We start from the raw sequence: 23,004 nt of genomic DNA on the forward strand, positions 1-23,004 counted from the left end.
TGACTCCACCATCAGCCTCATGTCTTCTGCTGTTGGACAGAGTTTGACCTTGACTCTCCCGCTCCTCCCTTGACCTTCGACCCTCAGAAGGTGTCGGAGGACGGCGCCCACCGCTGGAGGAACGTGCACACAAGCCTTCAGATTTGAGATCAAACTTCCAGGGAAAGTAGAAACCTCACGGATGAGGCCATCTTTGTTGTGTTGCTGGAGATTTTGGGCGACTGAAGTGTTTGGGCTGATCAATGATAGTTTCATTCGATCATATTTAATGCAACAAACAAAAGTGCTGTGATAGGTTCCCTGCAGTAGCTGAGAGCGTCAGTCATGGCTGTGGCTGGTGTTTGGATGCTGTACTTGTTAGGTCACATGGTCCAGCCTCTTCATAGCTTTGCCTCAGCAGGGGAGCATGTCAGAGCAGGCCTTGTTAGTCAGTCGTGCTCCTGCTGAGCTCAGTCATCGGCCCAGTTTGACCTCGTCTGGCGGAGAAAACCTTTGTTGGCTATTTATAGATTCCACGGTGACTTTCCCAAGTCAGCTGTAACCAGATGAACCGGTGAGGCGACGTTTGGATCAGATGAGTTTGAAAAGGAAAACACCGAAATGGAGTCGGAATTTTGCCAGTGCTTTCATTGGTGACCACTTTTCATGGGACCTGTGAAACATGAAGGTCACAGTGAGGAGACCAAAGTCACTCCTTTGATCCTTTCTGATGAGTGAGCGCCCCCTCTTGAAGGCCTGCAGTATGGAGGCCACAGACCCTCCTGAGCTCTAGATAGAGGGTCCCACTGGTGGCTCACATGTGGGGACCAGAGCAGAGCTGGTTTGAGGGAACTATGATCCAAGACTTGGACCAGCTGGGATATGCTGATCCCCCATATGAAATTAGTAAGGCATGCACAGATGAAAACACACACACACACAGTCGAACACAAGTCTCTATCTCCAGAGTTTGTTATCTTACAGTATTTTCTCTGTTATATTGTCTAATACTGTTGAAAAATCCTTCTGAATTGATTCAAGACACTTGCTTCACCTCCCATGCAGAACTATGAATCCCAACTGTGACTTCAACACCTCCAGCACTTGGACTTGCTTCCTGCCTGACTCGCTCTCCTGACCTTCACCTGCTCGTCTGACTCTTCTGATGTGTAGAGTTTGAACGTGACCTTTGACCCCCTCCTAGTTCAGAGTCCCCACAGGTGGACTCTGAACGTCAAGTGACTCTCAGACGAGAGGGTGTGTTAAGTGGCGCCCTCAGCTGGAGTAAAGTGCAAACAAGCGATAAGCATTGAGCTCTATTGAAGTCCGACTGAAGGTAGAGACCTCACAATAGAGGCCATCTTTGTTCATAACGTGTGGCTACAGAGGCGTCAAATACTGACAACTAATATAGTAGTGACATGAAATAGTTTTTAACAAATCAAACATTCCAGTTTGCCTTCAAAATCATTTGTTACACAACCGGAGTGTTCAGACGACTGGAAACTGGTTGGATTGGTTGCTCACAACTGAAAGTGAAAGCCATGGAACAATGGTGTTTTGGTGCTCTGCTTTTTTGCTTTCGTGGCAAAACTCTTTTATTTCTTCACTACCATCATAGTTTTAATCTTTCTTCACACAGCCCAGACATAGAGAGTCAAAAAGGTGCTGTACATCAACGCAGCATTGAAATCCTCGCGACGGAATCCGACATGACACGCAACAGTAAAAACAGCTCCTGACACAGATAAGAACAAGATACAGTCCTATGTAAAAGTTCAAGATTTTCCTTTATAAACCATTGATTGTTGGGATCAGCAATTTCAGTGAACTATATCATATAGCAGACAAACACAGTGATATTTAAACAAAAGCAGGCAGGTGCATAAATTTGGGCACCCCAACAGAAAAATGACATCAATAGAGAGTAGATCCTGCCTTTGCAGAAATAGCAGCCTCTAAACGCTTCCTATAGCTCTGGTTGAAGGTATTTTTGACCATTCTTCTTGACAAAGCATCTCCAGTTCAGGTTTGATGGTTTCCGAGAATGGACAGATTTTCAATAATATTCAGGTCTGGGGACTGAGATGGCCGTTCCAGAACATTGTACTTGTTCCTCTGCATGAATGCCTCAGTAGAATTGGAGCAGTGTTTAGGGTCACTGTCTTGTTGAACTGGCCCTGGCGCAACTTCAACTTTGTCACTGATTCTTGAACATTGTTCGTAAGTGTCTGCTGATACTGACTGGAATCCATGCGACCTTCAACTTTAACAAGATTGCCAGTACCTGCACTGGCCACACAGCCCCACGGCGTGATGGAACCACCACCAAATCCGACTGTGGGTAGCAAGTGTTTGTCTTGGAATGCTGTGTTCTTCTTCCGCCTTCCATACGCCCCTTGTTATGTACAAATAATAGCATCTTATTCCAAAATGAAGCTGACTTGTCCAAATGTGCTTTAACCTCAAGCGACTCCGTTTGTGGCGTCTCCTTGTGCAAAGTGCGCTGAGTAGTTGGATGATGCACAGTGACACCATGTGCAGCAAGATCATGTTGTAGGCCTTTGGAGCTGGCCTGTGGGTTGAGTTTGACTGTTCTCACCATCCTTGACCTCTGCTTATCTGAGATGTTTCTTGGCCTGCCACTTAACTAGAACTGTGCCTGTGGTCTTCCAGTTCCTCACTATGTTTCTCACAGTGGAAACTGACAGCTGAAATCTCTGAGCTAGCTTTTTGTATCCTTCCCCTAAACCATGATGTTGAACAAGCTTTGTTTTCAGGTCATTTGACAGTTGTTTTGAGGCTCCCATGTTGCCACTCTCCAGAGATGATGCAAAGAGGAGTTGCAACTTGCAACTGGCCACCTTAAATACCCTTTCTCATGATTGGCTTCACCTGTGTCTGTAGGTCAAGGGTCAATGAGCTTACCAAACAAATCTTGTGTTCCAATAATGAGGTAAGGTATTCAAATCAATGAAACAACCAGGGTGCCCAAATGTATGCACCTGCCTACTTTTCAGTAATTATTGCACACTTTCTGTAAATCCTATAAACTTCATTTCACTTCTCAAATATCACGGTGTTTGTCTGCTATATGAACTGAAATTGCTGATCCCAACAACCAATGATTTTTAAAGGAAAATCTTGAAAATGAGCAGGGGTGCCCAAACTTTTGCATACGACTGTAAAGGAAAGAGATTTTAATGCTGTCAGCCAGTAACATGACAGAGAAAGTAAAATTCCCATCGACAAATCCAGTAAAACAAGTTCACATAAAGGCCAGTCTACAGCAAAAGAGAAAGAAAGACGGCACAGACTCAGCCAGTGTGATCTCCTTTGATTTGCCTCGCCTCGAAACAACTGAAAGGGTCCTGTGGGTCAGCATGTCTGAGAAGGGACCGCAGCAAGCTCTAAAAGTTATCAGTATAATATAAGTTGTGAAGACCACGAGACCGCTGAGGGTGTGAGTCCATAACACTATAACACTAGTTTCACCTTGTTAGTGATGGTGACTGTACCTAGTCAGCTGTAACCAGATGGACCGGTCGGGTGACGTTTGGAATCATCCCTTTCCTGATCCAGTGTTTACGAGCCTCCCTCTGCCTCCATGTGTTTCCTTCCTCCCTGAGCTGCTCTCAGGCCTCATGAAATGACTTGGTGGGTCCCCGAGCCCCGAGTTTGACACACGTGGAGCTTCAGCTGTTGCAGTGAAACACTCTAGTTTGACTCATCATTGAAACCACAGTGTGATATTGAACCAGCGTCACGCGTCAGGCTTCATTTGACTGAAGAGTCACAGTGAAACACACACTTTAAACCTACACCCGCAAACATTTCTGTTCTGATGAGTACGCAGTATTGTGAACCACTGCAATGAGTTTATTTTATTGAGAAAGAAATGTGATAATAGAAAACACACATTGAAACAAATTCATGACAGGAAGTCCAACAAAAACCAAAGCGCAACAAAGACTGATAAGCCTCCAATAGATAAATAATTCAAATATATTCATCATTTATTTTACAAATATTTAAAAAAAAAACGTACTTATATAAATCAAAGTGATCGGTCCGTATGGTGTTGCTCTCCGAAGCCTGAGACATAAACATGTACAGATATTCATGGGCAAACTGGCTTCAGAGCAATGAAACCACAGATGTTTGGTGACATTCTCCGCCCCTGCATTTCCTCAGAATCTACAGCCGCAGCGGCTGGATAACCCAGGCGGAGGAAGGCTTTGTTCGCCTCTTCTGATCAAGCGACTACCTCAGGCTTAACGCTTAGTGAGGGCAAACATTTTAGATATTTTGTTTCATATGTTATGACATCTTTCTTGTGCTGCTGTCAGCAAAATGTGACCGTCTTGTTGGAGTCTTTCTGATATGAAAGTGCGACTTTACAAGTGAGGGTTTCTGCCACAATCTAAAATCATCTCTTTTTAAAGATGACATCTCATGTGATGAAACATATTAAAACAAAGAGGAAACATTGAAACAAATGGATTATTCATGGAACGATCCAAACAAAACATCATATACTGTAATGTCTGAAGTCTGTTGCTAGCAGAACCAAGTCAGTAAGTGATAAAACGGGAAAAAGTAAGAGTGGAGCCCCACGTTTTTTTGACCTCTCTCTACCTCTCTCTCTGACTCTATGTGGATAACTTTAGCTATGTTGTTGTTTGGATGCAATGGATGCATGAATGCGACACTCTTTTTGTAACACCACTTTTATTGTTTGACACTGGTAAACTGTTGAAACCTTTACAAACGCTTCTGTGTGGATTTATTCAACAACGCAAAGGGATTATTGAGAGTCTCAGCTGTGGGGTATTTAAAGCAGATGCAGCCTGACCGAGTCCTGCTGCTCCGCGTACAAATGTCAATATGAACTGTGTTGTTTATTATGTATTATTTATTAAGCTTCACGACCACAAACCTCCAGCAGAGATCATAGTCTCTGACCGGAGCGTGGGCCTCACTCCAGAGGATTTTTGACTCCTTCCTCGCTGGTTGGACGCCAATGTTGGTTAACTCCAGTTCTGTCCAGTTTAAAATGATCTTCAGCCTGTGACAGATTGGAAATACATGCTTGAAGCTTGTTGAGGAAGCTGCAAGGTTTTCACTGCCATTGAGGAGAACATGACACACTTCCTGTTCACTGGTCCTCTGTAAGACTCTTGTTCGCAGTGTAGTAACATCCAGTGTGTGAGAGCGAAAAGGTCCACATCATGGACATGAATGAGGTTCGAACACTCAGGTCAGGGAGCCATAACAGCACTTTTGAGGTGAGTTTTCAACATTCCTGTGTTTTTACTGATGATGCAACATTTGTTTACAATTCCAGGACCTGCTCCCTTCTCATGACATGGTGGTTTCACCTGCCTGGAGCCGACAGTCAGATCACTGAGTCCATTTTATTGATCTACTTCACAATTTCTCTCATGACTAATTGCTTTGTACGGTGGCCAGGGCGGCTCACAACAAATGCAAACACAACAGCATCTAGCTGGCACTGCAGTTGCCAAGGGACGAGGCAGACAGTGGCCAAGGAGTTTGGAAAAGTAAGTTTGAGGGTTCGATGTCGCTTTCCAGTCTTCCGAAATCTACTGTATTTGACTGTTACTGTTTAGGATCCCATGTGCACGCATGTGGTGTTTTCGTGGCGTGTGCATTTGATGTGAGCTTTGCTGGCCACCGTAGCATTGCACTGACTGACCACCTTACAACCGGCTGTATACTAAAAATATCCTTCAGGATGCATGGAATCCATTTGTGTTTCACAATGATTTCAGGTCCTGAATCCAGCAAAGACAGAGGTTTTCTGCTGGACTCCCTTGAGCCAGGTGGCTTTGGTGAGGAGAGCCACCACAGCATCTTAATGTTGATGACCACTGTTCAGTGGCTCAGTGGGATAAGGTGAATTGTGTTGCTGTAGAAGCTTCGTTTGAAAGGCCTTTATTTGGCTTTGCCTTATCTGAGAGACTCTTTGCTTTTGCCTCATTTGAAAGGCTTTATTCACTCCTCTCTGCATTCACTCAACTCTAGGACAAATAATTTGGACTTACTGTGATACCACAGTGACCTTGCCCATGAAACTGCAAACTACAGTTCCTCAATCACTTGTATTGTGTTTCTGTTCGTAGAGCTCATGACAGGTCTTCCCAATTCATCACCTTGCAACGTTGGGTTTTCCTCAGCAAACCTCTGGAAACTCCTGTGGAATTCTCATCCTGATGGTAATGATTGTCTCGTGCTTCAAACTAATCCACAAACTGCATTGTGTGTGTTTTTACAAGCTGTAATTGAAATATATACACGTTAAAGAACATGATTTGATTTGCACCTTTAGACTTTCTAATCCACTTGAAGTGGATTCGGGCTCATAGATCAATAGATGTCCTTTATTACCTGACTATCTAGTTTAGCAGGCCACACAAACAACGATAATTCTGTCCCAATGTTGCTGGTTCCTGACCCAGCCCGATGGTCGTGACTGTTCCAAGATGGTTATGTTTGAGCTCCGCTATAATATATGGTTTTAAAAAAGTTGCTTTTGCTAGAAACTAGTTACTTTGAAAGTAATGAGGAACTTGAAGTTACTTTTGAACGAGGTAACTAGTAACTGTAACTAAGTTACGTATTTAAAGTAACTTGCCCAACACTGCTTGAGGTCCACAATGTAACCCACAAGCTCACAAAATGAGTAGGAAACAGTTGTTTCTTTGCGAAAGGGAAAAGGAACAGAAGAGCCTACGACTTCCAAGAAGAAGGTTTTAAACACCAGGAGTCGTACTTGACGTCTACCCTCACTCCCAGATGGGACCGTCTCGTAGCAGAGAAAGTTATGTGGTGTACTTTGAAGGCATGTTTAAAGGTTACCATAGCGACCAGAGTCAGAGCGCATGAAGGCACTGGTCGAGAAGAGGAGAGTTGGTGAGTCTTAGCGGGCACACAAACATGCAGAGGCCTTAACTGACGCTTCAAAGTAGCAACTTCACACCACTGCTTTGGAGAACAGACTACTTCTATCAGTCACTTTACTGACCATGTGTTTGTTACTTCAGAAAAGTGCTGTGTCACAAGCAAACTGACAGTTGAAATTCCGGCCCAACACATCAATTCCATGAATGTCTGGTGCAGTTTTGGGGTGAACTGCCGTAAGTTCTGCTGCCAGAATGAACAACAGGGGGTGAACTGGGCAGCCTTCACCAATGACCAAACATTTGTAAATTTAAGGCCCAAAAATTGAAAAAGGAAGGTGTGATCAAGGGTATCCAAGGCTTTTCAGAAACCAGGAAATAAGAGGAAACTGTCTTGTGGAGTTAGGCTTGTTATGTCCCCAGTCTAGGGGAAGGTGGACACAACATAAATGACCCCTGTCATAACAGGCTGCAGAACAATCCTCTGTTTTTGGTCTCACTATTGGAACCGTAAACCTTCATTATAATGTATTTGTCATCATGGTGTTCCAATGCTCCTCATTATCTGACCATTTAGTTGTTTAACCAGGACAACCTCACCTGCTGCTCTGGTGGAACCATGAGATCAGAAGACGTCACCACATCCTCATTGACCTTTCCAAAAATGCTGAGTGGGTTTCCTGAAGAGAAACGCAGTTTCTTAAACCACAAACATTTCACAGAAAACAGTGGAACACCAATATAGTAGTAATATAGTTCACTGTGTAAGCTGGGATGAATGATTGTGTTTGCACTTAAAAGTAAAACCCCTTCAAACAGAGAAACAGTCAGGTCTTTAGACAAACAGAACTCTGTATGTGATGAGAAACACGTGAAAATGTGTAACTTGAACTTTGACAAACATTGAGGTGAAACTGCTCGTAAGTTTGACCAGTGAGTTTGCAAACCTGTTGACATATAAACAATATTGTCCTCCAACACCCAACGCCCGTGGATGACAGCGTACCCTTCCCTCAGATCAGCTTTCGCTCCTCTTCTTCTCGCCTCTCTCCACCTCTGGCCCCAGTGGTGTGTCTTCTCTGAACATCTCCCACACAAGATCTGGAACAGTCCTTACTGAAAACTGTAGCACGATTGGTCTTGGTCTCTCTCCGTCCGTCTTTGGTCCTGGGCGGTGAACTACATCCACAGTGTTCTTCAGATGCTCCACAGTCAAGGACAGAACTTTTGCCAAGATGTTGACACTTTCTTCTCCCACAACTTCCTCTTCCTGGACACCATTCAGCCTCAGCCACCATCGTCGTCTGTCTCTCCTGCTCCAGGCCTTTTTCACATGGTGCTTCATTTGCTCTCTGGAGAACCAACATCTTTCGCGACTCCCTTCAGGGTAGCATTGGTGGCATCTACTACGATCCGCTCGGTTATTTTATAATTATTATTTTTTAAATTATGTTTTTCTGTGATGACTGGTTTTCTCTTCAGGACGATGGTGGCTTTTAGAGCCGTGCGTGTCGTCAGAATCCTCCTCCGTACAACACGTACCTTCGTCGTCATTGGCATCTCGCATAGTGACAAGCGAGTCGCTGTGCTCCTTCCCTCCTGCTGTTCTTCTTTCTTTGTTGAAAATAAGAATTGTCAGGCAGCAAACCTGTCTGGGTGAGTCTTGGTGAGTGATGCGCTTCAGTGACGACAGATTCGCCCATTTAAACCCTGGTTTTTCAGTTGAAATACAGAGGCAGCGCTTACGCCGCCATCTTGACTCCTCCTCCTCCCTGTTGCAGCAACTCTGCTCTGTGTGGTTTGTGGCTTTAGTTTCCAATGTGGCGTGTGTATATTGTGTGACTGCTGTGTTGTCATTGTGAGACTGTATGTTGTCTGCGATGTCTAAAGAAGTGTATTTTGTGTCTCACCTGTTCACCTGCCATGTAACAACAAGATGAGATGAGGTCGTATCATTGTGTTGATGTGTTCTGTATAAATGATATGTGGAGGTGCTGAGGGCTGTGGCCGGACATTATTTTCCTTGTTACATTCACAGTGACGTGTGTTTGCAGGAAAATAAAAGTAAAGAAAGGATTTTGAGGGGCTTGTTAGTGTCACACCCGTCGGTATCGAGCTCTCTCTCTCTCCATGTTCACAGGTGTCTGGATTTTAGTGGGAGTTGATGGATGCTTCACCCAAGTGTCTTCCTGCTGAGGCTCTGGACTCCACTGTCACCATCACTCCGTGTCTGACCTGAGGGTCGCCATGGACGGCTTCATGAGTCCTGGACGCCGGAAAGTGATGTGTAACAGAGGAACCTTGGCTCCTCTCCTCCCCTGTGAACATGAGCGACGTGTCATGATGGAAAGACAAAGTGTCTGAATTGATTTTCCCTCATGAGAGACGTGTCATCTGACGGTGACTCGGAGCAGAGCCCTCATTAGTTTGAGAAGAAAGAAGCCAGTGGACGTCAGATTCACAGATGAATATTTAAGTTCCAATCTGGCTCAGGAACGCCTCTGTGAGCCTCACTCAGTGTTGGTGAGGCAGATAGTTCATGTCTTCATGTTTTGTCTCATGATCTCGACGGTGTCTAACGTGATCATGTTTTTGTTTATTATTTATGATCTTGGACGTGAAATACACAGATATTCAGCAAAATAACTCGAATGAATATTAGGAAATACTGAATATATATTTCATTATATTCAACAGTTTTGTCACAATTATCATTTTTTTGGGCTTAAAACACAATTCATTATTGATCACTATATTTGGCGCTACACTCTTCGAGCACTTCACCACGCGCAGCTCACTGAATGGGTTGGTTGGAAGTTTACGTTCAGTTTCGACTGGACGGAGGCGGAGACGAGCCGAGAGCGTCTGCGCTCGAGCCACTCCTGCGTTTTCTGTTGGTTTTCCTGTTATCTTCGTCGGAGCTTCGACTGTTCACACGCACTTTCCCGTCTCCGAGAGGAGATTGCGACCTTGGTCGCCGAATCATCGGGTCAAGATGAGACTTTTGGCTCTTCTGTTCCTCCTGGAGATCCACGCTGCTGCTGCAGGTAAATGCGCAACAAAGTCGCTTCATCATGTCAATGTTGGTCTGCTTCTCTGGAGCCGCTTGATGTGTCGATGTTGGAAGGAACTCAGGAGGAGAAAGTCAAGCATGAAGGAAGTGAAGCGTCGATGATGTGCTGTGTGGTGTTTGGGGGGATTAGAGTCATTCACACGCGCTTCTTTCTTCCGTCGTGCGACATCAGACTGTCTGTAACGTCACACAACTAAGCGCTGACCTTGTCATAAATATTTTGGAAAAAAAGTCAAACTCGATCGGAGAGAGAAATGTGTTTTGATCTCCCCAGGTGTAAATTTAACATTTGTAACTTGTATTTTGGTCTTCACAAATGAACGTGTGTTTGTCAATATATCATTGTTCATTTCCATTAACAGACTGGAGAGTGTTGGTGTTTCCTCCACATCAGATGTGTTGCTGTGTCTGAGTGTGGATTTAGCTCCAGTTGACTCTCAGTCCTTGAAGGTGACGTCAGCTCTCTGGTGGTGTGACGTCACTGACGGTGATAAACACTCGGTGGTGTTCAGACGGACGATGACGTCATCATGTCAGCAGAGAAATGCTTTGGCTGTGACTCCTGGAGGATTTGACATGTTGTCTCTTGTTTTCCACAGTGTTTCATTCACTCAGGTATTTTTACACTGCATCATCTGGAGTTCCAAACTTCCCTGAGTTCGTGGTTGTTGGTTTGGTGGACGACGTTCAGATACTTCACTACGACAGCAACAGCAGGAAAGTTGAGACCAAACAGGACTGGATGAAGCAAGTCATCGCTGATGATCCAAGTTATTTAGAGAGAAACACACAGCTTTCCTTTGGTGTACAGCAGGTCTTTAAGAACAACATTGAAATTCTAAAACCACGATTCAACCAAACTGGAGGTTTGAATTTCTCTTTCTATCACACACACACACATGTGTAATGTTTTCATGTTTTGTGGGTACATTCCATTGCCATGCCCCTTTCCCCAGCCTCTCACTATGGACCTCACCATCCAAAACACATGAACCAGGACTCTGAACCAAACTGAAATTCAATTATAACCACCCACTTATTTTGAAGTCATAATCCTGAAATTTAGACTCAACCTTGTGGGGACCGACAAAGGGTCCCCACAAATAGTCCCAAATAGCAAAAGGTCACCACAAGGAGCTGTGTGTTCAAGACTTGGTCCCCACAAGTGTCGCTATACAAGTTTACACACACACACACAGCCACTGATGTGCTGATGAATCCAAACAGAGGAACCTGAGGATCTGAGCTGAGCAGATGATCAGCAGACAACAATGTGGCTTCAGCTTCTCATCAGGAACAAGGTTCTCCTCTCAGCTGCAGTTTAGACCTTTGACCTTCCATTCTGCATGAAGGCTCAGATGTTTCCTCACTTCTGAACACCTGCTGAAGCAGAGGTGGAACAGAGGAAGACACCACCTGTTGCTCCTCAAAGAGCTTTGGGGAGACGTCAGGTTCAGATGCTGAGACTCCCAACTCACTGCTGCCTCCTAGTTTGTCAGGAAAGCAAGCAGGAACACAGGTCAGGTCAGAAGCCGTCACATGGTCCAAGAGCTTCTGTCTCAGGGTCACTAGTTCCCATCTCACTCCACTGTAAAGAGGCCCCACCTGACTTGCCATTGATTTCTCAGTGACATTAGAAACAGCTGCTGCTTCTAAACATCAGAGACTTGGACTGAACAAACACAGCAACATGAGACAGAATCCACTCAGTCTTCACTTCCTTAAAGAACCTCTGGATCTCTTGATCTTCACTGGTTCCAGTGGAAGCTTCTCTCCCTCCCACTGAGTCCAAACATCCTCAACACTTGAGTTGATTTGGGGAGGTGAAGTGGAGGACTGAGTCAGGATGCTGCTGTGAGCTTCTGCTTGTTCAGTGAAAACCTCTCAGCAACAGTAGAAGGAGCTGTTTTGGATGAAGTCATCAACATCTGCACTGACGTTGCTCTTCTCTCCATCTTCTCCTGCTGTGAAGGAGATGGATGGTTTTGATTTGATGACCTCAGCAGAACTCTCTCCCAAGCATTGAGACTGAGGCTCTTCATGGTCCTACAGCAGGCTCCAGCTCTTCAGGGGCCCAACAGGCCTCATGAAGAGCTGCTCTCTTGAGGCCCTCAACACTGGGAACATCTACTGTCATGTCAGGACGTGGAGTGGAGGAGGGTTATGAAGCGGAGCCTGGAGAACAAGGGCTGGATTTGGACTCCACAAGCTCAGCTCATGTGATTCAGAGAAAAAGAAGAGATGAGAGACCTGAAGAACCGAAATGATCAAGTGTTCAAGGTCAGCTCTGTGACCTTCAGAGGTCAAAGTGTTTCACTGGTGAAGGAGTTAAAAATGAGTCAGTGGAGGCAAAATAAAGTGAAGCTAATGTGATGAAAGTGAGAGATTCTGAGGAAGTGTTTGAAGGAAAAGAAGCAGAGACACGTGGGATTTGAAGCCTTCAGTCTCTTCAGATGGTTTCTCTTCTGAAGTGGTGCTGGTGGGGCCACAGTTTGGTCTCCAGTCTAAAGTCTGTGAGAACAGCTGGAGCTTTCTAAAGCAGGAAAGAGCAGCTGGAGAGTTGGTGCAGCTGGAATCAGAGGTGAGCTGGAAGTGACAGATGAAACATCAGCTGTGATCGAGCTTGTCAGAGGAGGATCTGTCTGCTCTCACTTCTGAGAGTCCAGGACCTTCAGCTTCTTCTTCACATGACGCTCTTGATTCACACTTTCTGTGGCTCCTGACTGAAGCGGAAGATTCCCACTGAAACATCAGGCTTTTCAACTCAGATCCTGTTTTGGGCTCAAGTCACTCAAACACTTGTTCACCACTTCACCTGGAGAGTTTGGGTCACATGACTGAAGCGGAGTGAAACACAGCTGCCGCACTGTTGCAGCTCCAGACACAGACACATAACACACACACACCTCCAGCAGTCGACACGCAGATGAGTGAACACATGAAGACACATGTCCAGACACACAGAGACACACACCTGCTCACACAGATCCATCACCACACACTCATGTACACAGTAAAGCACTCAGCCATGTGTGTACAAATACCAATGTCAATGTCAATGTGGACAATATTGCGCTTTTTTTGTGGGGTGTCATTTTGAGAGTGAACAGCTCTCACTCTGCTGCTCTTCTCTCTCAGGGGTTCACACTTTTCAGAAGATGTACGGCTGTGAGTGGGACGATGAGACCGGACTGGTCAGAGGTTATCACCAGTTTGCTTATGATGGAGAAGACTTCATCGCGTTCGACCTGAAGACTCTGACATGGATCGCTGCAAACCCAAAGGCTGCCATCACCAAACACATGTGGGACAGAGAAGAGAGTTATAACAAATATCTCCAGCACTACTTCACCAGGGAGTGTCCTGAGTGGCTGAAGAGGTATCTGCACCACGGCAAGAGCCGCCTGCTGAGAACAGGTAGGTCACATGACCTGAGGCTTCACTGCCTCTTCCTCTCCTGACTCTCCAAACATGAATGTGCTTGTGACTGCCTTCCTGTCTGTGTGTGTCCGTGATGGACTGCTGCGGGAGCCTGTTCCCCTTGCTGGCTGGGACCAGTGTTTGACAATGGGAAGCAAAGACTTTCTCTCTGACTCCACCTCAGTCTGGACTTTCCTCCTTCAGATCACTGCTGCATGACTTTCTTTTCTTGTCGTCAGTCGTCACTGAACGTTGACATGTGAGTCTCTGGAGATGTTTCTTCACTAGGGCTGGGTATCGATTCTAATTTCAAGAATCGATTCGATTCCGATTCTCATGACTTAGAATCGATTATCACGATTCAATTCGATTCAATTCGATCCGATCCAATCTCGATTCAGGTTAGTATTTAAACCATTTTCTGAGCTGTTGCCATAATCACATGACAAGTTATGCAACGTATTAATACTAGTATCATATTGACATTCAACAGGAAATGAATGAAGGATTCATAGTAAATGATAATAAAGATCCAGACATAGAAGGCCAGATGTGACTGCTCATGGGACTGGTGCATTATTAGAAATAGTACATTAAAAATTCACCCAAAAGATGCTGCCGTTTAATACTAGTGCATTTTTATGTTATTATCAAAATGAAAAAAAGATATTCTCAGCCACTGAAAATGTAAACAGAGTGCTGGTGACTGACTTCACAGCAACCTGACGGTCATTGCGCAGTATGTAAACAGTTCTCTGTGGTCTGTAGTACGTACGACAAGAGGTTCCACTCCTCATCAATATAGTGAGTTGTCAGACTCGCGTAAGATTGTGAAGATGTCCACGTATCACTTGTGATGCCCACCTGACTGCTGACTGAAGCTTACTTTTCACGTGTTCTTTTACTGACTGGTGCATGTTTGGGATAACAGACGTTTGCGAGACACCGTAACGTAGTGAGGCTCTGTTGCTTTCATTAGCCGCCTGAAGCCCTCGTTTTCAACGATGGAAGACGGGCGCATATCTTTGCAAATGAAGCCCGCAATCGCTTCAGTTATTTTGACAGAGCGTGCAGAATTACCTGCTCGTGGTAGAGTTCGCTCAAGTTTCATTTGTTGTGGCCCGGTGGATGGCTTGGAAAGGAGCTCTGGGTGATGTCGCGTCACGTGATTCGTGAGGTCGTCAAAGGGGTTAGACTTCACACGGAGAACATGTGTTAAAACGTAAATTAATTAATCCGATCTTTGGACCTACGAATCGATTTTATGGAATTGATGTATGAATCGATTCAGAATCAGAAAATCGATTTTTTAAAACACAGCACTAACTGAGACCCAGGCAAAGACAGCAGTGGCACTTTCAGAGCCACTGAAGCAGCACAACACAGCACTCTCCATCACCGTCTGACTTCACACCTCAGTGTAGCACTTTTCACACACTGACACACAACTTCAGTCCACAAGATTGTGAGGCAGAGAATTGTCAGAGCATGACTCAGCAACACTGTGAAGAAGGTCCTGGTGTCACTGGTGTAGAGAACTCGTCTGAGCCTGGATCTTCTGTCGTCACCAGAGCTTCCAAGAGTGGCTCTCCTCCAGAAGAAGCCCACCTCTCCAATCGTCTGCCACGCCACAGGTTTTTTCCCCGAAACAGCCGTGTTGTTCTGGACCAAAGATGGAGAGGAGCTTCACAAAGACGTGGACGTGGGAGAGGTTCTTCCCAACCCTGACGGAACCTTCCAGATGACGGCCGAGCTCAGACTGTCGGACCCGTCCGTGGACTGGGGGAGGTACAGCTGTGTGTTCCAGCTGGCTGGTGTGAAGGAGGACATGGTGACCCCGCTGAGGAAAGAAGACATCTGGACCAACAGTAAGGTTCCTCCATCTTTGTTCTCAGCAGGTCACATGGTCTCACCGTAGAAGTGAAGAGCTGAGTCTGGAGAGCAGCAGGACTTCCTCATTCTAGCTGAGGACCAGTTCCACCTCCTCATTTAGGGGGTCTTCTTAGTGTCCCAGCACCTTCTCCAAGTGTGTTGTGTGACTGAAGATGAATGTTGTCCAGCTGTTGGAGTGTGTTGCTTTCATCACAGACTTGATCAGAAACCTGGATCTGGACTGAGCCTCCCACATTGTTTCAACCTTCATGTCCAAAGTCTTTCACCTTGTGACCTGTGTGAAGCCACACTCTGACTTGGTGATGCTGTTTTGTCATCGTGTCTCCAGAGCCCGACCTGAACCTGGGGCTCATCGTCGGAGCTGTGGTGGCCGCTGTGGTCGTACTTGGTCTGATGGTTGCTGGGTTCTTCGTCTACAGAAGAAGAAGAACTGGTGAGGAGTCACACAAAGATGCTCAGCGATTATTGTCTCGTGAATCCTGTCATGTTCCTGACAGTAACCAGCCTGTTGTTCTTCTCCTTCCAGCCAAAGCTCCTCCATCTTGTAAGTACAGCTGCTTCACTGTCATCACCACCATCCACTGATCCTCCTTGACTGCAGTGATGGTTCCTGTGTGATCAGGCTGTGAGCTCAGATCAACTCTCTTGTTTCAGCCAACAACACCTCCAAGGAGGATCTGCCTCTGAAGTCGGAGACACGCCCTCCTGCTCCTGGTAAGTGAGCTCTTGTGGACGTTTGAGCTTCAGCTTCAGTCAGGACCTTCATCTTGTGACGTGTGAGTGAGAGACACACAACTGCTGAGGTCAGCAGGTGTTGACTGAGATGGCAGTGATGGTCAGAATGAGCAGAGAGGAGCTGAGAGAACATGGAGAAGGTGAGAGGAGGAGACTGAAGGCTGTTTCCAAGTCAAACCTGAGATGTCATGTCTCTGTGGAGTCTTGAACTGAAACAGCCTCCTGAGTCTGTTGTCCATCAAAGGAGTTGACTGTGAAAAGAAGACAAAGTTTTTTCTCCTCAGTCTTTGGAAGCCATTGCAACTGAGAGTGAGGAGCTCACATTGTTTCAACCTTCATTTCCAAAGTCTTTCAACTTGTGGCCTGTGTGAAGCCACACTCTGACGTGATGCTGTTTTGTCATAGTGTCTCCAGGAAAACATGACCAGCGGGAGGCAAAAGGTGGTCCTCAGACAATCGTCGGAGCTGTGGTGGCAGCTGTGGTCGTACTTGGTTGGAAGGTTGCTGGGTTCTTCGTCTACAGAAGAAGAACTGGTGAGGAGTCACACACAGATGCTCAGCAGTTGTTGTCTTGTGAGTCCTGTCATGTTCCTGACAGTAACCAGCCTGTTGTTCTTCTCATTCCAGCCAAAGCTCCTCCATCTTGTAAGTACAGCTGCTTCACTGTCATCACCACCATCCACTGATCCTCCTTGACTGCAGTGATGGTTCCTGTGTGATCAGACTGTGAGCTCAGATCAACTCTCTTGTTTCAGCCAACAACACCCCTGAGGAGGATCTGCCACTGAAGCCGGACACACGCCCTCCTGCTCCTGGTGAGTGAGCTCTCGTGGACCTTTGAGCTTCAGGTGTTTTTTTCTCCTCAGTTTCTGGAAGCCATTGCAGCTTAGATTGAGGAGCTCACATTGTTTCCTCTGTTTCAGCTCCCAGTGCTTCTGATCAACTGGTGTCTCCCCAAGATGGAGGTCAGGGTGAGTGAGATGTGTGTGGTGAGGAAGTCTTCCCTTCATTCATGGTGACTTCTTCTCCAGCTGAGTGAAGGTCATGTGATGCTGGAGCAGGAACATTTCACCCATGAACAACAAGACTGTTTCCTCTGCTTCCTCCAGTTGTTCAGTCCAGATTCTCTCTCTTCCTTCCCAGAGTGAGTCACTTGGATGACATCACCCTCCCTGATCCATCACCTGGAGCCTCCATCTGTGATCAACTCAGCTCCAGGGGTTTGGATTCTTGTCGTGCAGCAGTGAACTTGAGCCGAGCTTCAGCTGGGGAAGAGGGTCAGAGGTCGTGGACCCTCTTTTTGTATATTTGGGGAATGTTTGGGTTTTCTCTCCTCTTTTCTTTTGCACTGAAGCTTCAGCCGCTTGTGTGATGCTTCAATAAACTCACCCCAAAATCTGACTGAGTCTTGAATCCCTCCTTTATGTGAAGAGACTTTGAGGATGTTGTTCATGTGAAGGACACGTCAGAGTGAACGAGTCACCAAAGACTCACTGGAGGAAGAGAAAACATGAGTTTGCAGCGTTGGCAATGTGGCACTTTGTGTTGAATTTGTTTTTATCATCTATTCTCCACTTTATGTGAACTGACAGGTCTGTCATGAACTGTTTCCCTCGCGGTCATTCCGGACCTGCTTTGTTTCTCTGCCGAATAGGATGAAGGTCCGGTGGATGGTTCCCCCAAGTGTCCTGCAGCTCTCAGCAGTGAGGCCTCAGAGTCAAACCAGAGTGTGATGTTGAACCAGCCTCAGGCTTCAGGCTTCATCTGGGACCAGATCTGGACACCAGTTATGAGGAAACACACTCACTGTCATCGGCTCCCACAACCAAACTTTCAAAAGTTATTCATTATTTTATTGATGAAGAAAGGTGGTACATTGAACGCCAAGAAACTAGAATAAAAATGTCGAACTACTAAGTGCTGAAGAACAACTCTGTTTTCCTCCCAGCAGACTGCTGTTGAATTTTATTTTCTCTTTGCTGTTTTGTCTGAAACTATTGGGAAAATTGGGTTTGGAAATCTGAATAGGAACAAAAACATTCCAAACCAAAACTCCTGTTGTCCATTTTGGTTGAGTTTGGACTCAAATCTCCCGCTCCTCCCTTGGCCTTCAACCTTCAGAAGGTGTGGGAGATGGCGCCCTCGCTGGAGGAAAGTGCACACAAGCCTTCAGATTTGAGATCAAACCTTCGGGGAAAGTAGAAACCTCACAAATGAAGCCATCTTTGTTGTGTTGCTGGAGGTTTGGAAGTGTTTGGTCTGATAAATGATAGCTTCATCAGAACAAACAGTTGGAGGAACAAAACTGGTTGGACTGGTTCACAGCGTCAGTCATGAGTGGCTGGTGTTTGGATGCTGTACTTGTTAGGTCACATGGTCCAGACTCTTCATAGCTTTGCCTCAGCAGGGGAGCATGTCAGAGCAGGCCTTGTTAGTCAGTCGTGCTCCTGCTGAGCTCAGTCATCGGCCTAGTTTGACCTCGTCTGGCGGAGAAAACCTTTGTTGGCTATTTATAGACTCCACTGTGACTTTACTAAGTCAGCTGTAACCAGATGGACCGGTGAGGTGACGTTTGGATCAGATGAGTTTGAAAAGGAAAACACCGAGGTGGAGTCAGAATTCTGCCTGTGGCTTCATTGGTGACCACTTTTTATGGGACCTGTGAAACATGAAGGTGACAGTGAGGAGACCAAGTGGGAGCCTCAGAAAACATGTCACGAGCAGGCTTTTAGCCAGGATTTTGAAACAGGGTGTCCAAAGCCACGCTCCCAGCCCATAACCCCACCCCCAGCCCAGCGGCCAAGGACTGGCTGGCTTTTTAAAAAAACGAAGCTGTAAACATCATGTATATTGTAATGTGTAAACACACAACAGACACACAACAGAGATGAATGAACTCAGTAGCTGTTGCCACAGTGACACTTTCAGATGCAGGAGTCTCCTGGGCAGCTGTTTGACTCAGCTGACAAGGATTAATAAAAAAAAAAATTGTCATGATTCTTTCTCTTACTACAAGCTAAGTGTCTACAGTTTTGTACATCTCCTTTCATATATTTATGCAAGATAAGCAACAGTTGTATCAGCTGTTGATCTGTTTTCTAAACGTCCACGTATTTAAACATTCATTCATTCAAACAAAATATATATGAAGGCTCTGCCTCTGGATTAAATAAATAGAACCACATGAATTTTGATCCCCGTTTAGATATTTTACTCACATTCACCAAGTGGTTAGATGAGCCAAGCAGAAGCGCGTCCCTTGAAGGCATCACGGATGACGTCTCGACAGAGCCGCCAATCACAAATGCAAAATGTAATATACGAGGAAAACCTATATTTTCAAGGCCGATTCAAAGGGAACTTGTATCAAGGGCTCATAGCTTATGCATTAGCTGATGCTAGCATCATAGCATGTTCTGCTAATGTAGCTCCAAAATTCACAGACACCGTTTAAGCCTCTAGTTCTAAAACAAGTTGGTTTAGTTATTGTGTGATTCAATCGTCCTTTCCCAGCGAGACACCACCATTTAAAACAGCACCTTGTTTCAACAAACATTGAGAGTTCAGTGAAAAGTCTGACAATAAAGTGGTTTAAATGATTTATTCGCTGGATTAACAAGCACTGCATCGTCTCACATGTCGTTTAACAAAGCGTCTTGTGTCTAGTTTGCCGACGAACACATGGACCACGGTGACGTGGGTCTGTCTGGAGTTAGGAGAACATTCCCTTCCTGTAGCCGTGGATCAGGTCGGACACGTCGTCCTTGCTCACCTTAATCCAGCCGTCCTCCCTCATGTGGTACACTGCACACACACACACACACACACACACACACGGCCGTGATCAGCCGCAGGCTAATACACACTGAGAACTGTAACTGCATGTGTGAGAGTCAAAGGGCCGTGCTCACTGTTGACCGATCCTCCGGAGTAGGCGTCTCGGTGCGTGGCGTGGGCGATCCCTCTGCGGCCCAGCTCGTACGCCTCCTCCACGCTCATGTCCTCCCTGTAGCCGCTGTCCACCACGCCGTAGGCGTAGCTGTTCCCACAGCCGGTGGAGAACATGCGACCCGAGAGACGGGTGCCGTTTTCATCCACGTAGTAAAGGCCGGGACCCTGCGGGAAGGAGGCCGACGTTTGAGCTCAGCTGCCATCCTGAACACAGCAGAAACCTCGGGACGGACTCAGGGGCTTTTCACACTGTGGACTGGAGGCAAAGTGCGTTCGCCTCAAAATCGGCAAGAGAGTCGGGTCCCGCCTGGAGAGCTGCACCTGATCCCGGGAAGCTCTACGCGGGGGGTTTAGCTTCTGACCTCCGGCGACTTGCCGCTAGATGCCGGAAGCTATGTGTACAGTGCAAGTCCACCACAGTGAATAATGTTTTCACTGTGGTGATCCTGCAGCTGCGCAGCTGTCTGCATGAGGAGAACAGCCAGGAGGAAGGAGGCTGGTTTCTCTCAAGTTACTAAAGACTGTTCGTGGATCATTTCTGACGTCTGGATCTGGAGTTCACTGATAAAAAACCTTCTTCATCCTCAGTCATCTCTCTCACGGTGTGGATCAGTCAAGATGCTCCGAATTACGCAGCATGTTTCCGCAGTTGGAGACAGAATCCCTGAAGCGGCTCACCTGCTTGTCCCACCCGCAGATCATGCTCCCCACAGAGAGGCCCATCCCTCTGTAGCCCAGCATCATGTTGCACAGCAGCTTGGATGCAGCAGCCACAGAGATCCGTTGTTTGTTCCTCAACCTGTAGAGTCTGAAGCAGGAAGCTCTTTGTCAACAACTGAACTGCTTGCGTCGAAGGCACAGCTCTTCCTGACCTGCACTCTTTGGCCAGCAGGCGCTCCCAGTACTGGCAGTCGGCCGCACTGCCCGACATGGTGCCCAGCAGGTAGGGGTTGATCTCGATCACTTTGTTGACATCATTGCTAGCTGCAAGGTAGTAGTCAGAGTCAGCGCCCTCCTGTGACCTCGGAACCCCACCCCCTGATAATAATAACTGTCTACGATAGTGAAGTAGACGTGGATAATATATAATAATGTTTAGTAAGGATATCTACAGCGCAGTCCACTTTACAACATATGAATACATAGATAAACAATCTACCTCCCTGACCTGCCCATATCTCCTCTGCAGTTCCTCCATCAATACAGCCATGTGGCCTGTATTTTTCATGAGCTCCGAGAACAACTACAAAAACCAAAATGTACTTGTTTCTCCATTCTCTTTTTAGGTTATCATTTTATATTTTCCCCCTGCAATATGTGTGTTTTAACTATTGCTACTTATGTTGAAACGCTAAAGTGAATTAGATGCTTTTAAATTATTTTTTGGATGACTTTTTAAAATGTTTTTTAACTTAATCTAATTTTAAAAAATAAGCAAATAAAAGATATAATTCGGATACTAACATACAAATCTAGATTGTGACAACATGATGACGTCTTTACGCTAAAAACGTGCGTGTACACTGTGAATACTGCGTACTTACGCATGCGGGTGAAACGTATAATTTCCAGATTTTAATGTTAAATACAGACTATTTTAACAAATATTCAAAAATATGCCTTGTAATAAAGTTTGATTACTGCACATTATATATATAATAACATTGTATATATATATATATATATATATATATATATATATATATATCCTGTATCCTTCCGTTGCAACCTTCCTTTCCTCTTCTTCTGTCCTGCCTTCCATCCTTCCTGTGTTCATTCTTCCCACCTCCTTTCTCTGCCATCTCTCGAGTGTGTATTCGTCAGAATGTCTTCTAAGCCTCTTCATTTCCTGCAAAACTACAAACACTTTAATCTCTGTGATGCCGACATGCAGAGATGGTGATTTGGTCTTTAAAATGTAACCTTGACCCAAGTACATGCAGTTCAACTGATGGGCCTGATTTGGCCCATGGGCCTGGAGTGTGGGTCAAAGATTATATTCATAACTAAGAGTCATTTTCTGAGGGCCATATGTGGACACGTCTGTATCAAGCTGAGGGTCTGGGTGTTAGTGGGAGTCGGCGGCTGCTTCACCCAAGTATCTTCCTGCTGAGGCTCTGGAGTCCACCGCCACGATCACGCCGTGTCTGAACTTGAAGGCCAGCGTGGTGGTTCCGTGGTTCATGTCGATGCTGACCCCTCCATCCTCCTTACAGGACTTGAGGAAACCTGAGGGCTGCCATGGAAACCAGACCGGGGTTTGACATGTGACACTCACCAGAGACGCTTCAAAGTAAAACTGGAGTCTGATACGCTTCATAAAACCTGGACTCGAGTCTGTATAAAAACACTCACATCTGCGCCAACAGGGACCGCAAACTCCTGGGTCTTGGTTCCGAAGTTGAAGTGGCTGGTCCGGTCGACGAGCTGCGCGTGTCCGGTTGGAAAGATTTGCGCACGAAGCTGAGCGTACGACTTGAAGCCACTCACGTCGAAAAGCGCCATGACTCTTAATCTGATAGACTACTATCGCAAACCTCTGTTCTGGAGTTTAAAAACGTAAAACCCTCCGCTTCAGACTGTCCGGTGCGCACCAGCCCGACCCGAATCCGAGAATCCGAAAGTGAAAGAGTTTGGGACAAGAATGACATTGAAATGAAGTCATCGGGCAAAATACAAAAAAAAATTGTTCCTGAAAAATAATAGCCAGTAAGACACGTGTCGCTGTTTTTATTTATTTATTTATTATAACGCTGTTTTAAAACTGTTAAGGTTTATTAAAATGACCTGGAATTTCGGACCAATCAGGAGGCGATTCGTCATCAGTTTCTAAGGGAAATAAAGATCCGTGGCAGAACGACTGATTTCCGCCTTTAACAGAAGTCATGGCTGTTCGTTTAAGTTTTTATTGTTCTTATTCTTGTTCTTGTTCTTATTCTTATTTTTATTCTTATATTGTTGTTGTTGTTGTAATTATTATTATTATTTTAAATAATGACGTCACAGCAGGGAAACCAACAACTAATTTTT

At 45.7% G+C, this 23,004-nt stretch overlaps 2 protein-coding genes across 4 annotated transcripts in view; one reads left to right on the top strand and one right to left on the bottom strand.

Annotated features, from left to right (window-relative positions):
* LOC128757673 (major histocompatibility complex class I-related gene protein-like) overlaps window positions 1–17,424 on the top strand; it is a 57,586-nt gene extending 40,162 nt beyond the window's left edge. For 2 of the 3 annotated variants that reach the window (XM_053863147.1, XM_053863149.1), the window contains exons 5-13: window positions 15,107–15,263; window positions 15,617–15,721; window positions 15,815–15,832; window positions 15,943–16,002; window positions 16,429–16,557; window positions 16,651–16,668; window positions 16,779–16,838; window positions 16,947–16,994; window positions 17,167–17,424. In XM_053863147.1, the coding sequence (XP_053719122.1) occupies window positions 15,107–15,263; window positions 15,617–15,721; window positions 15,815–15,832; window positions 15,943–16,002; window positions 16,429–16,557; window positions 16,651–16,668; window positions 16,779–16,838; window positions 16,947–16,994; window positions 17,167–17,171 (600 nt within the window). In that variant the 3' untranslated portion in view covers window positions 17,172–17,424. Of the gene's footprint in view, window positions 1–9,773; window positions 9,950–10,574; window positions 10,842–13,113; window positions 13,393–14,966; window positions 15,264–15,616; window positions 15,722–15,814; window positions 15,833–15,942; window positions 16,003–16,428; window positions 16,558–16,650; window positions 16,669–16,778; window positions 16,839–16,946; window positions 16,995–17,166 lie in introns of those variants that run through there. The other variant, XM_053863148.1, reaches the window with a different exon arrangement.
* A 2,191-nt stretch (window positions 17,425–19,615) lies between these two features.
* On the bottom strand, window positions 19,616–22,592 carry psmb8a (proteasome 20S subunit beta 8A). The gene is made up of 6 exons (XM_053863159.1): window positions 22,330–22,592; window positions 22,069–22,210; window positions 20,847–20,958; window positions 20,653–20,782; window positions 19,935–20,139; window positions 19,616–19,827 (listed from the first exon to the last, which is right to left on the bottom strand). Exons 1-6 carry the CDS (start codon window positions 22,477–22,479, stop codon window positions 19,736–19,738), a joined length of 831 nt encoding a protein of 276 aa, XP_053719134.1. The 5' UTR covers window positions 22,480–22,592; the 3' UTR covers window positions 19,616–19,735.
* Between the last annotated feature and the right edge of the window lie 412 nt (window positions 22,593–23,004).

The sequence above is a fragment of the Synchiropus splendidus genome, chromosome 4, assembly GCF_027744825.2.
Source record: "Synchiropus splendidus isolate RoL2022-P1 chromosome 4, RoL_Sspl_1.0, whole genome shotgun sequence".
NCBI classification, from domain to species: Eukaryota; Metazoa; Chordata; class Actinopteri; order Syngnathiformes; family Callionymidae; genus Synchiropus; species Synchiropus splendidus.

Coding starts and splice junctions, on each gene's coding strand:
- psmb8a (XM_053863159.1), bottom strand. CDS start 22,479: ATGGCGCTTTTCGACGTGAGTGGCTTCAAGTCGTACGCTCAGCTTCGT. Junction 20,959..22,068: donor CTCAGCAGGAAGATACTTGG/GTGAAGCAGCCG, acceptor ACTACCTTGCAG/CTAGCAATGATGTCAACAAA. Junction 20,783..20,846: donor CTGCTGGCCAAAGAGTGCAG/GTCAGGAAGAGC, acceptor TTCCTGCTTCAG/ACTCTACAGGTTGAGGAACA.